A 15,846-nucleotide genomic window follows, 5' to 3' on the forward strand; every position below is an offset into this window, starting at 1 on the left:
GCTACAGTTGCCTGTCCACCATGCATGTAAACAACTAGTTTGCATGCTCTATCCACACTGATTGACAAAGTAATCTACTAAACTAAACCGGTGTAACGGTCTGGGCGTAGTGGGTGTGGAGTCAGGCGCAGGAGACAGAACGTTCAGGTAGGCGCTTTATTACGCACAATGAACAAGCGTGCCGCGCACAAAATACAATGCCCAAAACAACAGGAGAATCCCACACAGAAACACAATGGGAAAATAAGTTAAGCCCGCACAAAGAGCAGGCGGGCCTACCAGCTTAAATAGCCCAACTAACACACTAGACAAGAAGCAGGTGATACTGATTAGACAAAACAAACAGAAAAGGAAAAAGGGATCGGTGGCAGCTAGTAGGCCGGTGACGACGACCGCCGAGCGCAACCCGGACAGGGAGAGGAGCCACCTTCGGTAGGAGTCGTGACAACCGGTTCATATCCGGTTCATATCTTTATTTTTCTGGACTTAACAGTGGAATGGAACAAAAAGAATAGTGTTTCTGTTCAGAATGAAAGGATTGGAAAATAATAATTTGGTTCCAAACCCTGATCCAGTCTAAAGTTGAAAAAAAAGAATAATTGGGATTCAGCTTTACCTGATGTGAACTTAACCTTTTACAATTACTGTAGTGCTCTCACATACATACTGAAGCTCTTCACTTTGTGGGCCCAACGTAAGGCTACAAAACTATTAAGGATTCAGGGTAATTAGGCATTAGACTGTTAGCTTCCCTCCCAGTGACAGACAGCCCTAACTGGCAGCAGACTGTTCTGACTGTCAGCTTTAACACATATAGCATGTAAGAGTGTTGGGATTGACAGACAGACACCTGCAAGTCCCCTCAGACCAGGGTATCCAGACAGACAGACAGACAGACAGACAGACAGACAGACAGACAGACAGACAGACAGACAGACAGACCTTTAAACCTGCAGGTCCTCTCAGACCAGGGTATCCCTGTAAGAAGATGAAAGAAAAATCTGAAATAGGCAAATGAGGTCCATGGACATTTGGTCCAAACAATGTTGATAAATCATACTTGTAACTAAGAATAAAAACATGAATGCCTACTTTTCAGAAATTCACTGCTGAAGAAATACAGACCTGGAACCCTGGATATCCAGGTTGGCCTTCTCCCTGTGTTCCATCATCACCCTGAAGAGAGAATCAAGATAATATTGTGTATTCAGAATATTAGCCTCATGATAAATCAGATAACCTCTTCAATACAAACATTCTGTTCTCCCATATCCCAGAAGTCACTCACCCTTTTCCCAATGGGCCCTGCATCTCCCGGTGCTCCTGGAGGCCCCCTGGGGCCCTTAACACCCTGGGGGGAGAGACCCTGGTCAAAACATGTATTGTAGTTTTCATGTGTTACCACGTGGTATAGCTGTGTCATCATTGAAATCATTAAATGACTGGCCATCGTACCGCAGGTCCGTGAGAACCCGGCTCTCCTCTGTACCCTTTGAGCCCAGACACTCCACTCAGACCCTTTCGGGGGAAGAAATGAAGAGAGGGGGTGGGACAATGACTGGAGGTAAAACATCGACCTGTATTTAGCAATAGCCCATGAGAGAGCTAGCCTGTTCCCCGAGAAGGTGTTGGTGGAACCATAGAAGAAAGAACACGTGATCACACGCCTGTGAGGGACACTCACTTGTGAACCCACGTCTCCAGCCTGACCTTCATGACCCTGTGCTCCAGCAGAGCCTGGGTCACCCGTCTCCCCTTGACCACCTCTTATTCCTGGAGCACCTCTCAGTCCCCTCTCTCCCCCTACACCCTTAAGAGAGACAAATAGGAAGAGAGATGGAGAGAGGGGGAGAGAGAGAGAGAGAGAGGTCACCAGCTTGGATGTGAACAGCTAAACAGCAACTTCCCATTGGTCAACAAGGCCATTTTACCATAATGTAAACATCAAATAAAGTGTTTACAAAAGCTAAACCAACTTTTTTGATTCATTATATACTAATGTGTTTTCTTTGACAGTGATACAACTATTTAATTCAGCCATTTAGTCAATGTAGACCAGGGATCATCAACTAGATTTCTTGAGCAGATTGTCGGGTGGCCGGAGCATAGTTACAAATGGACTGCAAATTAACAGCAAGAAGCCTTGCTTACATTTGTATTCAATCACATGTTTCTCTCTATTATGCGTGTGAATACTTGGGAACAGATTTCTTAAATTCCCTTGGAGCTGATTTCCTGGTGTTCAACAATAAAAAATAAAAAGAGGTGACTTATTTTTTAGAAAACTTGGGGGGTCAAATAAAACCACCCCCGGGCCAAATTCGGCCCACGGGCCATCAGTTGGGGAACCCTGATGTTCAGTGATCTAGTAAGATATGTGTCTTCCTGTGTCAGATTATGTGGACAGTGTTTGTCCTGGTCCTGGTGTTGCATTGATTCTAGAACTAGCTGAGTTCCAAACCTCTGTGCCTGGCGCTCCAGACGATCCAAAGTCCCCCTGTAAAACACAGAAAGGTGGACAGGTGCCGGATGTCAAATCAAATCAAATCAAATGTATTTATATAGCCCTTCTTACATCAGCTGATATCTCAAAGTGCTGTACAGAAACCCAGCCTAAAACCCCAAACAGCAAGCAATGCAGGTGTAGAAGCATGGTGGCTAGGAAAAACTCCCTAGAAAGGCCAAAACCTAGGAAGAAACCTAGAGAGGAACCAGGCTATGAGGGGTGGCCAGTACTCTTCTGGCTGTGCCGGATGGAGATTATAACAGAACATGGCCAAGATGTTCAAATGTCATTGTCCAATCGGTATTGGTTACGGCATCATTTTTCCATTCATCTATAAAAAATACACCTATACATATGAGCGGTTATCACAACTGGCAGTTATCAAAATCTGCAACTTATTGACGATAGAGTTATTGAGGTAGTGGTGTTTTTACTTCGTCTCCTCGGTCACCCTTATTTCCAGGTCCTCCCATTGGTCCAGGCTCCCCCTACAGACACAGATGAAACAATACAGCCACACAGATAAGCTCTCCTGTGTGATAGATGGATGGATGATTGAATGATCAAATGATTGATTGATTAATTGATTGATTTGATTAGTTGATAAATCGATAAATTGATTGATTACCTTGGCTCCGTTGGCTCCAGACACTCCAGAAACCCCTAGCTCCCCAGGTGTTCCCATCTCTCCCTGTGGACAGGAAGGTAAAATAGACACTTAAGTCACTCACACATTAAATGCAGAACTGACAATTAAGGTGCTGGGTATGATAGAGTTACCTTTTGTCCAGGTAATCCATAAGATCCTGCATCTCCTTTCTGTCCCAGAGGACCTGGCTCCCCCTATCAGAGGAAACAGTCATTACCAACATCAACCAGTCTGAACTTAAATATGAATACTTCAGATCAGAGGAAACAGTCATTACCAACATCAACCAGTCTAAACTTAAATATGAATACTTTAGATATAACTAACAGCATTCATCTACTATTTATCTAGTATTATTCTATCCAAGTGGGAGACTGGTAAAGACTCCCAAAAGACCCCAAACAAATAAACTCCCACTCATACCCCAATCAGACATAAACAAACAAAACGGTTGTTCTTATCCGCCTTGCTAATTACCCCAACCATGGCACTCAAAATAACCCTGTCTCATCTTCTGATTTTGTTTGAATTTAATTGGTTTCAACCGCAGAATGAAGCACACCTGTTTTAACAGCATAAAGGGAATGACTATAAAGACCGCTGAGAACAGAGTTATGTGAATAATGTGTAGTATTGGTACTCCCTGTTTGCAGTACATGTCAGTCTACTGACTGGCTCTGGCTCCTAGAGTGCTATTGGCTGCCAAGTGGTTCTTGGCTTTGGGGGGAAAATCCCTGGAAATGATGACCGCTTGGTGTAACATTCCCAGAGTTTCACTGTTACTAGTCTAGGAGGTCATGAATACAGTAAGCCGTGGTGTGCGTGGGTGTGTGTGGGTGCATGTGGTGCGTGTAGTGTGTGTGTGGGTTTGTGTGGTGAGTGTGTGGGTACGTGCACATGGGACAGAGTAGATCGTATTATTTAAAGGGGGAGTGTGGAAGTGGGACTAAGGAAGGGCCGGTGGTGATCAGTCTGGAAAGACTGAAGAAAAGGAAAAGCAATAGGAAATGAGACAAGCAAAGTGTGATGACTTTGACTCTGGTTACGTGACCTTGCATCACTTCCTATAGACTTACCTCTGCCCCCTCGTCTCCTTTACAACCAGGCAGCCCCATAACCCCAGGGTCCCCCTACAGAGAGAGAAAGAGAGAGGGCGACGTGGGAGTTTACTGCACATTTCAAGGAATAACACTAACATGAGTGACCTCACTGAAGGTTTCCAGAGAAACAGAACTCTTATGTACTTTGGAATCTGGGCATACTACACAGTTATCTGCTCTGAAAAACATCTGCTCTGGTCTGAGAAACATGTCAAGGGATTCAGGACCCGGTGTGGGGGTGGAGACTGTCTTCATGCTAAATCTTCAATTTTAGTTACTTTTTGGTAATTATTTTTTTATTTACTTTATTTATTCATATATATACATATATATTTTTTAATATACAGTAAGGGAAAAAAGTATTTGATCCCCTGCTGATTTTGTATGTTTGCCCACTGACAAAGAAATGATCAGTCTATAATTTTAATGGTAGGTTTATTTGAACAGTGAGAGACAGAATAACAACAACAAAAATCCAGAAAACTGCATGTCAAAAATGTTATAAATTGATTTGCATTTTAATGAGGGAAATAAGTATTTGACCCCCTCTCAATCAGAAAGATTTCTGGCTCCCAGGTGTCTTTTATACAGGTAACGAGCTGAGATTAGGAGCACACTCTTAAAGGGAGTGCTCCTAATCTCAGCTTGTTACCTGTATAAAAGACACCTGTCCACAGAAGCAATCAATCAATCAGATTCCAAACTCTCCACCATGGCCAAGACCAAAGAGCTCTCCAAGGATGTCAGGGACAAGATTGTAGACAAGGATGTCAGGGACAAGATTGTAGACCTACACAAGGCTGGAATGGGCTACAAGACCATCGCCAAGGAGCTTGGTGAGAAGGTGACAACAGGTGGTGAGATTATTCGCAAATGGAAGAAACACAAAAGAACTGTCAATCTCCCTCGGCCTGGGGCTCCATGCAAGAGTTGCAATGATCATGAGAACGGTGAGGAATCATCCCAGAACTACACGGGAGGATCTTGTCAATGATCTCAAGGCAGCTGGGACCATAGTCACCAAGAAAACAATTGGTAACAGACTACGCCGTGAAGGACTGAAATCCTGCAGTGCCCACAAAGTCCCCCTGCTCAAGAAAGCACATTTACATGCCCGTCTGAAGTTTGCCAATGAACATCTGAATGATTCAGAGGACAACTGGGTGAAAGTGTTGTGGTCAGATGAGACCAAAATGGAGCTCTTTGGCATCAACTCAACTCGCCGTGTTTGGAGGAGGAGGAATGCTGCCTATGACCTCAAGAACACCATCCCCACCATCAAACATGGAGGTGGAAACATTATGCTTTGGGAGTGTTTTTCTGCTAAGGGGACAGGACAACTTCACCGGATCAAAGGGACGATGGACGGGGCCATGTACCGTCAAATCTTGGGTGAGAGCCTCCTTCCCTCAGCCAGGGCATTGAAAATGGGTCGTGGATGGGTATTCCAGCATGATAATGACCCAAAACACACGGCCAAGGCAACAAAGGAGTGGCTCAAGAAGAAGCACATTAAGGTCCTGGAGTGGCCTAGCCAGTCTCCAGACCTTAATCCCATAGAAAATCTGTGGAGGGAGCTGAAGGTTCGAGTTCCCAAACGTCAGCCTCGAAACCTTAATGACTTGGAGAAGATCTGCAAAGAGGAGTGGGACAAAATCCCTCCTGAGATGTGTGCAAACCTGGTGGCCAACTACAAGAAACATCTGACCTCTGTGATTGCCAACAAGAGTTTTGCCACCAAGTACTAAGTCATGTTTTGCAGAGGGGTCAAATACTTATTTCCCTCATTAAAATGCAAATCAATTTATAACATTTTTGACATGCGTTTTTCTGGATTTTTGTTGTTGTTATTCTGTCTCTCACTGTTCAAATAAACCTACCAATAAAATTATAGACTGATCATTTCTTTGTCAGTGGGCAAACATACAAAATCAGCAGGGGATCAAATACTTTTTTCCCTCACTGTATATATATTTTTTTTATTGCAGAAAAAACAGTGTACAGACAAAAAGTATAGAAGCAGACAATGATAACATATGCTAGGGGGTACAACAAATGACAGATTATACAAAGACCTTAGAGGATGCACACATATTGATTGTTTTAACAGCTTTCTTATTAGAAGAATGTAGAATGGTCTTAATGTACTGCTCAAATTCCTTATAGAAAACACAGAAGAGTTTTTTTATTAGTGAATTTACATTTATGAATATGACATTTTTCCAATAGCGCAATTCGATTTATGAAGTAAAATTGTTTTTCTTTATCCTTTTTAGAGTTAAGGAACTTCCCGCCAAATCTCCCAGGGGGATTCTAAAGGGATGTGACAATGACACTTTAGTGCTAAACATTTAGTCTATAAAACACCTATATGATTCATCTGGCTCATATCAACCATACAGCACCTGGATCGGTTTTAAGATCATTTTTCTTGCCACCCTGTTATGCTCCATATAGTGCCTCACGGGGATGGACAAAAGTATTGCTCTCTACTGTATAATAGATCCAGAGCCTATGGAAGAAGGTACAGGTGTTACATAACACTAACAGCCTTCAGCATGGGCTGAGCCATCATTCATCTGTATTTAATTCTCATCTGGTTTTCGTCTCAACCCCTCTAATAATTCTGGAATATGGGTGTATATAAAGGGAGACCTGTGAGGGCGAAGCCTGCATCCCTGTTCGATTGGTCACTCACACTTTACGAGGCCTTGATAGCCTTGTTTTTCTGTTTGTAAGTTTACAGAGCGATACCCTTGTTAAACATTTAATAATGCGGGGGCTGTGTGTTGAGGAAGAGGTAGAAAACAAACAAACCACAAGGCCGTCTTTCCCGTCCACTCCATCCACTCCTTTCTCACCCTAGAAACACATGTCACATGACTTCATTCCCATCACTGCAATTGGTTGAATTGGTGAGTATGTGATAATGTGCATGACTGAATGGATGGATGGATACATGAATGAATGAATGAATGAATGAATGAATGAATGAATGAATGATGCATAAGATCAACAACATACCTTTTGTCCAGATGGTCCTCTTGGACCCTGTAGGGCAAAATAACGTTTAAACATTTTGACAGCTGAATCTATGGCTGTTGGATGATTTGACGTGATGTATTCTTTGTTTACATTATATACTTACGTACTACAGGGTTTATAAACACTATTATAATCACTATTACTCTCCACAAGATCGATGAGAGCTTACTCTGTCACCAGTAGGACCATGGTCACCCTGTAGAGAAAGAGAGTGACGAACATCAGAGTTTAGCTTCTAAGCACTTAATACGGATCCGGACTTGTAAAATCCTGGTGTTGGAAACACTGGGAACATATGGCATATTTCAATACAGTTAAGTGAATGCTCATGGATCATTGCATTAGCTAACCTCGTACAGCCAGACAAGTATGTCTCTAAATATTGCATTTACACCATAGCTGTAAATTCTGCCAGGCAAGGTTACATTATAGCTAACCTGCATGTGTTATGAATAATCTAAAACATTCAAAGTGGTATATATTTTTATTTTAGATAAATAATCACTCTGACCTTCTCTCCTCTGTGTCCTTGGGGTCCCTGGTCACCTGCAGTCCCCTGGGTGACAAAGATATGATCCACATGTGATCCACATATGATCCACATTGCCTGTAGCCATCATCTGTAGCATCAAACAGGCTACAAAGCATAATGTATTCACAGTCTACAGTCAGCAGACAGACAAGCTCATGTTCTGTAATGTGTCATATACTACCTTTGCTCCCAAACTTCCCGGTCTCCCGGCAACCCCCTGACGTCCTGGAGTTCCCTGAAAAAAAGAATGATATCTATTTCTCATTGTCATCAGTCAACCTCTTCCAGTGTTAGTCATTGTGAAGCAGAGTCTGAGTGAAGACGTTTGTATAAACTGTGTTAAGCTACAGGAAGCTTCTATCCCCAAGCAATACGACTGATAAATAGCTAACAAAATAGCTACATGGACTATCTGAGTTAACCTTATATCTTTATTGACCTTTTATTTTTATTTGTGCACTGTCTCTGTTCACACTCACAGGGCCCTAGAACACACACACACACACACACACACACACACACACACACACACACACACACACACACACACACACACACACACACACACACATTCACTCCCTCATCTGCTCACTCAGACATAATATGCACATTCATATTGACTCTACACACAAGCACAGCCACTCACATACAAGCTGCTGCTACTCTGTTTATCTTATAACCTGTTGCCTAGTCACCTTACCCTTATATATATATTGGAGTGATGGAGATATATATATATATATATATATATATATATATATATATATATATATATATATATATATATATACATATATATATATCTCCATCCCTCCAATGTTCCTGCACATTGTAAATATGGTATTGGAACTGACCCTGTATATAGTATGCTTACTTACTTATTGTTAGGTTTTGAGTTTGCAAGAAAGGCATTTCACTGTACTTGTGCATGTGACATTACACCCTTTGGCCCATAATTCCCATTGAGACAGAGAAGAAAGTCTTGGACTTGCCAGACTGCCAGAAGTTGTGCACAGAACACGGTACTGTACAATAGAATCAATCAAACTAAGCCTTTTTCAGTTCCACTACCTCCTCGTCTCTTTAATGTATTTCTTGGCTGGAACACACAAGAGCTGTGTTGACTAGCAGTGGGCTAGGCAGGCCATCTGGACGCCATGATTAGATCTGACTCAGAGAAGGTCAGAGTCATTAGTCCCCATCAGGTAAACACGGGCCTGGGGGCACACTCTGGAGAACACTCTGATCACACATAGAAATGTCTGTTACAGAGCGGACATGACATGACATAGAAGCATGGCTTTTCTATGTAATATATTTCTATCTCAATGTTCCATAACGCTGCACCCCCATGGAATACGGTTCTGGTAAAGCAAAGATTGTCATCTCATTAACATTCCATTGGGTATTGGCGCAAAGCCACTCCCGTCCTTAAAACCTTTGGTTTGAATCCAGACCACAGCAGGGGCAGCTCTGGATCCTCTGTAGGCAAGATACTACTGAATCAAGAATCAGTCTTTCCCTTTGTCTTACTCTCTCTCTCATCTCTCTGATACACAGTCATGCACGACACTACCACACACACGCACACACACACTCTCTTTTCTCTTTCTCACATGTACATTAGCGAGTGAAACACGTCTCTTTGCCCTGATAGTAAAAGCACATGCCATGCGATCTTATTCTGGCATGGAAAACATCCCATGATACTGTAGACGACTGGCTTAAACCCTTGACCTCCACAGGTTGAATCTCATGTTTATGGATAAGCCAGTCTACTCCATCTTCTCTTTTTTTCAATCAATCTGGTTTCAAACCAGTATCAGTACTTTCTGTTTCACTCATTCTTTCAATCAATCTGGTTTCAAACCAGTATCAGTACTTTCTGTTTCACTCATTCTTTCACTGTCCTGATATTGACCTTGTAATACTGTGTGATTATAAATGTCTGGCATATTTATAGTAATGTGTTTCATGTGCTTTTCAGTGTGCATAAACGCACACACGCACACGCACTCGCACACACACACACACACACACACACACACACACACACACACACACACACACACACACACACACACACACACACACGTGTGTTAACATTGTGAATCCTTACTGTATATGAACTGCAGTACGTGAGCCAAATCACCAGGGTTTGATTAACGTTCCTCAGGCCCCCCCCCCCCCCCCCTTTTCAGTGTGCATAAACGCACACACGCACACGCACTCGCACACACACACACACACACACACACACACACACACACACACACACACACACACACACACACACACGTGTGTTAACATTGTGAATCCTTACTGTATATGAACTGCAGTACGTGAGCCAAATCACCAGGGTTTGATTAACGTTCCTCAGGCCCCCCCCCCCCCCCCCCCCCCCCCCCCCCCCCAACGCTTACTTATCCCTTACTTAGTCACTGAGAGTTGGAGCTTAGCAAACCATCAGTAATAAGGTAAGGTAAGTATATCTAAGAATGCAGCGAGGGACATTTTCAAAATGTTCACCAATAGGTGGGAGACAGATAGGTGGGAGACAGAAGCATTGGGCCAGTAACCAATAGGTGGGAGACAGAAGCATTGGGCCAGTAACTTAAAGGTTGCTGGTTTGAATCTGTTGATGTTCCCTTGAGCAAGGCACTCAACCCTAATTGCCCCTGTAAGCCGCTCTGGATACGAGCGTCTGGTAAATGTAAATGTGGTGTTTTAACTAAAAGGAAAACAGAGAGCCCCATACCGCGCCCCCTCCTGCACCAGCAGGGCCTTGAGATCCCAGGGGAGCCTGTGAAACAAAGAACACTGATGAGAAAGACTTCTGACTCCACTGGACCCCATATTAAGACTGTACTGAGATCAGATTAATCAAGACAAACAGTCTGTAATGAAGTTTTTTGCGAGATCATGTTGAAAAATGATGACAATGTGATCAGGCTTACCTTGCACTCAAACGAACAGCACTGAAAAGGAACAATAAACATAAATCAACCCCAGTTATAATCACTGTTCATAAATGAGATCACAAACAACAATCACACTGTATTGGTCGGGAACTATCAAATCAAATCAAATTTTATTGGTAACATACACATATTTATCAGATGTTGTAGCGAAATGCTTGTATCAAAAAGACTGAAGAAAAACTCACCACAGATTCAGAATCCTTGTACTACAGATCCATAAAAGAAGAGACAGACATTTGATTAGAATAGTCTGTTTTGGCAAAAAAAAATGGCCTTCAGTAAATGACATTTAGGTACAGGGCCTTGGTTTAAAAATGGCCGCTTGTATGATGGTAACTATGTGACGATGGTGTACTCACCATGGTAGATACTATGGAGCTGATGGTGTTCCTAACAACCTGCGGGTCCTCACTAGTAGCAGACATGTTATGGGTGTGTTGTACATCTGTTGCTATGGAACCAAGTCTGTTGTCCTGCAGAGAGAGAGAGGGTGGGGGGGGAGAGAGAGAGAGAGAGAGCCTTAGAGACAGAGACAGATACTGAAATACTGAAAAACTACCTCAAACATTCTCTGTGTGTAAAAAATGCTGTTTTAATTGTTTTAATTATTTGTATATTTTTTTATTTAACCTTTATTTAACTAGGCAAGTCAGTTAAGAACAAATTCTTATTTACAATGACGGCCTACCCCGGCCAAACCCGGACGACGCTGGGCCAATTGTGCGCCGCCCTATGGGACTCCCAATCACGGCCGGATGTGATACTGCCTGGATTTTGGCATACCCACACATTCTTGAGGTGCAAGAGAAGAATACAAAGACTACATATAAATATATAATATATAAAATACAGTGGGATCCTTGATTTAAAAAAACTCAGACTGTCAGACTACAGCCAATCCAGTTTGTTTGAGCAGTATTTGTTATTGTATTTCCATGGTCACTACAGAGGACAAAGTTCTCTGTCTACAACCTGGAACTTCTAGCCAGAGCTCTATTCCCGCTTGATTACCAGGTGATGCGGAGTGATAGCCACGCTGAAGATATTAATGTCCATGGCTCTGGCCTCAGACACGGTGTATGCCACCCCGCCACACGGCTCCTTATAGCCGTCCAGCGGGTGGCCATCTGTCACCACCACCATGTACTTGTTGCCATGGAGAGGAGAGCTGTGGGTTGAAGAAAGAGATACAACAAAGCAGAACGTGTGAGTCAAACGGGATCCTTTGCTGTATAATTGTGGAGCAGACTTTATTTTGTCAGAAGCTTTGTGGAGGAACTCCATCTCCCTAGTAGAGGTTTGAATGTCTATGTGTTCACCCTGAAAGGATGCAGGAAATGTGCTTTTAACTTGCCCCTGACAAAACGTTGAACTCTGTTCCAACGTGGAAATAACAAAGCATTTTCCTAAAGGCACTATAGAAGTGAAGGAGGAAAGTATTACACAATATCAAAGTATCATGCACGGTATATTGGGATAAAATGCATGTGCTGTAAGACACTCTCTCACACGTCACATTTGAGATGGATACATGCATGCAGACAGACAGACTAACTAACTGACTGACTGATCGATTGACTGGTACTAACTACTCAATCAACCAATCTGTCACGCCCTGATCTGTTTCACCTGTCCTTGTGATTGTCTCCAGCCCCTCCAGGTGTCGCTTATTTTCTCCAGTGTATTTATCCCTGTGTTTCCTGTCTCTCTGTGCTAGTTCGTCTTGTCTGTTTCAAGTCAACCAGTGTGTTTTTCCCATGATCCTGCTTTTGCTATTCTCTCTTTTGCAAGTCCTCCCGGTTTTGACGCTTGCCTGTTTTCTTTACTCCGTAACCGCCTGCCTGACCAGTCTGCCTGCCCTGACCTTGAGCCTAACTGCGACTCTGTACCTCCTGGACTCTGATCTGGTTTTGACCTTTTACCTATCCTCGACCATTCTCTTGCCTACCCTTTTTGGAACTAATAAATATCAAATACTCAAACCATCTGCCTCTGGGTCTGGCCCTGAGCCCTTATACAATCGATGGACTCACCCTGTCATTAGCTGCCCAGTTGCTACGGAGATGGCACAGTCGGTGTGGGTTCCCTTGCCGATGTAGCGGATGTCCTGTATGGCTCTCTTCAGCTGAGCTCTTCCTTGGGCCTCCTTGGTGCTGGTCAGCTCCCTCATCACCTTTACCTCATCACTGTAGTGCAGCACTCCCACACTCCACGTCAGGTTACGCTCACAGCGGTAGTATCTAGATGAGTACAGGCAGAGCTATGTCACAATGGCACACAAAGCGTGACAAAAAGCGAGTTACCTCTGATCTACATGCACTACAGGTATCTACAGGGACAATTCCCCTAAATCACCAGCATTTAATTTACTGCCTGCAGATCAGAAGGCAGGGAGTTCATTCATAGGAATGATGTATTGATTCCCAGAGGGGAGAAAGTGGTACTAAAACCTGATAGAAAAAATCTATTACAAGTGTGCCGTCTTGCCAAGCCCCAAGCACATTTACATTTTTTTACATTTTAGTCATTTAGCAGACGCTCTTATCCAGAGCGACTTACAGTAGTGAATACATACATTTCAATTGTTTTTTCCGTACTGGCCCCCCGTGTGACCCATTGTCCTCCTGCTATTTTCTCCAGTACCCAATCAAACCATCAGGCAGTTGCTATTCTGATGAAGTCAATGAAAGATACATAAATACTCAACCAACCGTGTCAAGAACCAGGAGCTGTGTAGAACTAGGTGTTCTTTGGCTCGTTAAACTTTAGGCCAGTAGAATTTTGCATACTTCAGTAGGATCACATCACTAATGGATCACACCCCCCCCCCCCCCAAAAAAAAATCTACTATATTGGCTGTTTTGCAAAGAAGTTGTGCTGAGTCAGACACATTAGTGGATACACCATGATCTTTGGCAAACGGCATACTTGGACTCAGTGCAAACATTTATCGTTCCTTTATAAACATTGAGCTGATGGTATTTTATTGTACAACAATGTCTTGAATTACAGGGCTTCTCCAAAACATGGGCCCCAATTCAATAAATGTCAGATAATGACAAACCTCACTGTGCGCCTGCATGACTGTAACGAGGGTCGTATAAAGGGGACCAAGGCGCGGCGTGTAGAGTGCTCATATTTACTTTAATGATAACACTTAAACAAAAACAACAAAACGACAGCCAACAGTTCCGCCAGGTGATACTCACAAAATGGAAAACAACTACCCACAAAACCCCATAGACAAACCCCAACTAAAATATGATCTCCAATTAGAGACAACACGAACCAGCTGCCTCTAATTGGAGATCATCCAAAACTCAACCTAGAAATAGAAAAACAACAACAAAACATAGAAACAAAAAACATAGACTGCCCACCCAAATCACACCCTGACCTAACTAACCAGAGAAAAACAGCTCTCATAGGTCAGAGCGTGACAATGACTGAAAGTGTTGTTCTCTTATATGTGTAATTCTTATCACGTGAAGACGTCATTCATCAGGTCCTCTCAACTTCAGGAGCACAACTCCTTAGCTGTAAGGTGAGACTTTATTAGATGGAGATAAGATATCAACCTTTCAGTCAGGAATGCAGGTCAGTGCCCCAAAGGTAAACCCCAAACCTTTTCTGGGCGAATGATTCAGAAATGGCTGCACTGAACAAACACGCACAGTCACTCATCACACTGGCTGCCTGTCTGAGCTTGTTAGTTATTAACACACCCACACACACTGACGCACACACACAGACACACACACACACACACACACACACACACACACACACACACACACACACACACACACACACACACACACACACACACACACACACACACACACTGACGCACGCACACACGCGCACACACACTGACGCACGCACGCATACACACATGCACACACACAGGTATTCAGTGATGAAACGTATCGGTATGGGCCACAGAAAACACAGCTCAAATATTTTAACTGTAATAGTTGCACTGTTTCCGAACAGTGGGATGGCAAAAGCAAGTCTATTACGATTTATAATAGATAAGTTGCAGCATCTGTATAAATACCGCTGGTCTTAGCAAAAGCCCAATGCGTTTTGTAGTTCAACAAGATGAGTTGTCTTGGCCTCCGTAGACCGCTTTCCTTCAGTCAAATGACCAAATCGCCCTCCAGTGGCCTCATGGATGGAATGTTATTCATATTTGTCATCATTTCATAATGAATAAACGTTTATTTTTTTACTGCTGAAACTCCGGTGTTTTAATGTCAAACGGTTTTGTTATATTTTTCTGAGATGTATATAAAGTGTAATATTGGGATGCGAACTCAAAATGTAATACATTTTAACTCTATATCTGTCACACCCGGATCTGTTTCACCTGTCTTTGTGATTGTCTCCACCCCCCTCCAGGTGTCGCCCATCTTCCCCATTATCCCCTGTGTATTTATACCTGTGTTCTCTGTTTGTCTGTTGCCAGTTCGTCTTGTTTGTCAAGTCAACCAGCGTTTTTGTTCTCAGCTCCTGCTTTTCCCAGTCTCTTTTTTCTTACTTTCATACCTGATAATATCTGACATGGTACAGGTGTCTTCTTTTTTTAAGCCCATAACCATGTGTGTGAGGTGTATACTTTTGTTTCAAAGTAGATTTGTTTAAGACCAACAAGAAACACTCTGTGTGACCCTGTTTTAGCCCACAGCAGTATGCTTGTGCTTTTCCAAGAGCAGTTTATTAATGCAACCCTGAGCACCATGTAAAGAGAGAAGCTGTTCTCATACACTACCTCTCAGCCCTGATTCATCACTGTAGAACCACAGTTCACACAGAGGTCAACACACAACCGTGTTCATTAGACTGCATGTAGTGAGGCAGACCTCCTGAGATGACCATCAACAACACATTGTCAGGAGAACACTACTGCCCAGAGCAGCTATCAATGGTCATTCTGCATGTAGCTTATCAGGGTGGGTCTGAGTGTGTGGTGAATTTACTGGTACAATATGACTGTATTTTTTAATAATGATCACAGAGAGTAGTTTAAG

At 43.0% G+C, this 15,846-nt stretch overlaps 1 protein-coding gene across 2 annotated transcripts in view; it reads right to left on the reverse strand.

Annotated features, from left to right (window-relative positions):
- Window positions 1-15,846, reverse strand: part of LOC115184522 (collagen alpha-1(VI) chain) — a 43,842-nt gene that overhangs the window by 21,693 nt on the left and 6,303 nt on the right. For both annotated transcript variants that reach the window (XM_029745374.1, XM_029745381.1), the window contains 21 exons: window positions 12,847-13,053; window positions 11,825-11,981; window positions 11,173-11,286; window positions 10,999-11,019; window positions 10,790-10,810; window positions 10,591-10,635; window positions 8,014-8,067; window positions 7,812-7,856; window positions 7,470-7,496; window positions 7,280-7,306; window positions 7,073-7,117; window positions 4,232-4,285; window positions 3,287-3,349; window positions 3,135-3,197; window positions 2,941-2,994; window positions 2,462-2,497; window positions 1,685-1,810; window positions 1,456-1,518; window positions 1,289-1,351; window positions 1,126-1,176; window positions 943-978 (listed from right to left, as the gene is read on the reverse strand). In XM_029745374.1, the coding sequence (XP_029601234.1) occupies window positions 943-978; window positions 1,126-1,176; window positions 1,289-1,351; window positions 1,456-1,518; window positions 1,685-1,810; window positions 2,462-2,497; window positions 2,941-2,994; window positions 3,135-3,197; window positions 3,287-3,349; window positions 4,232-4,285; window positions 7,073-7,117; window positions 7,280-7,306; window positions 7,470-7,496; window positions 7,812-7,856; window positions 8,014-8,067; window positions 10,591-10,635; window positions 10,790-10,810; window positions 10,999-11,019; window positions 11,173-11,286; window positions 11,825-11,981; window positions 12,847-13,053 (1,372 nt within the window). The remainder of the gene's footprint in view (window positions 1-942; window positions 979-1,125; window positions 1,177-1,288; window positions 1,352-1,455; window positions 1,519-1,684; window positions 1,811-2,461; window positions 2,498-2,940; window positions 2,995-3,134; window positions 3,198-3,286; window positions 3,350-4,231; window positions 4,286-7,072; window positions 7,118-7,279; window positions 7,307-7,469; window positions 7,497-7,811; window positions 7,857-8,013; window positions 8,068-10,590; window positions 10,636-10,789; window positions 10,811-10,998; window positions 11,020-11,172; window positions 11,287-11,824; window positions 11,982-12,846; window positions 13,054-15,846) is intronic.

This window comes from Salmo trutta, chromosome 3, assembly GCF_901001165.1.
Source record: "Salmo trutta chromosome 3, fSalTru1.1, whole genome shotgun sequence".
Taxonomy (NCBI): Eukaryota; Metazoa; Chordata; class Actinopteri; order Salmoniformes; family Salmonidae; genus Salmo; species Salmo trutta.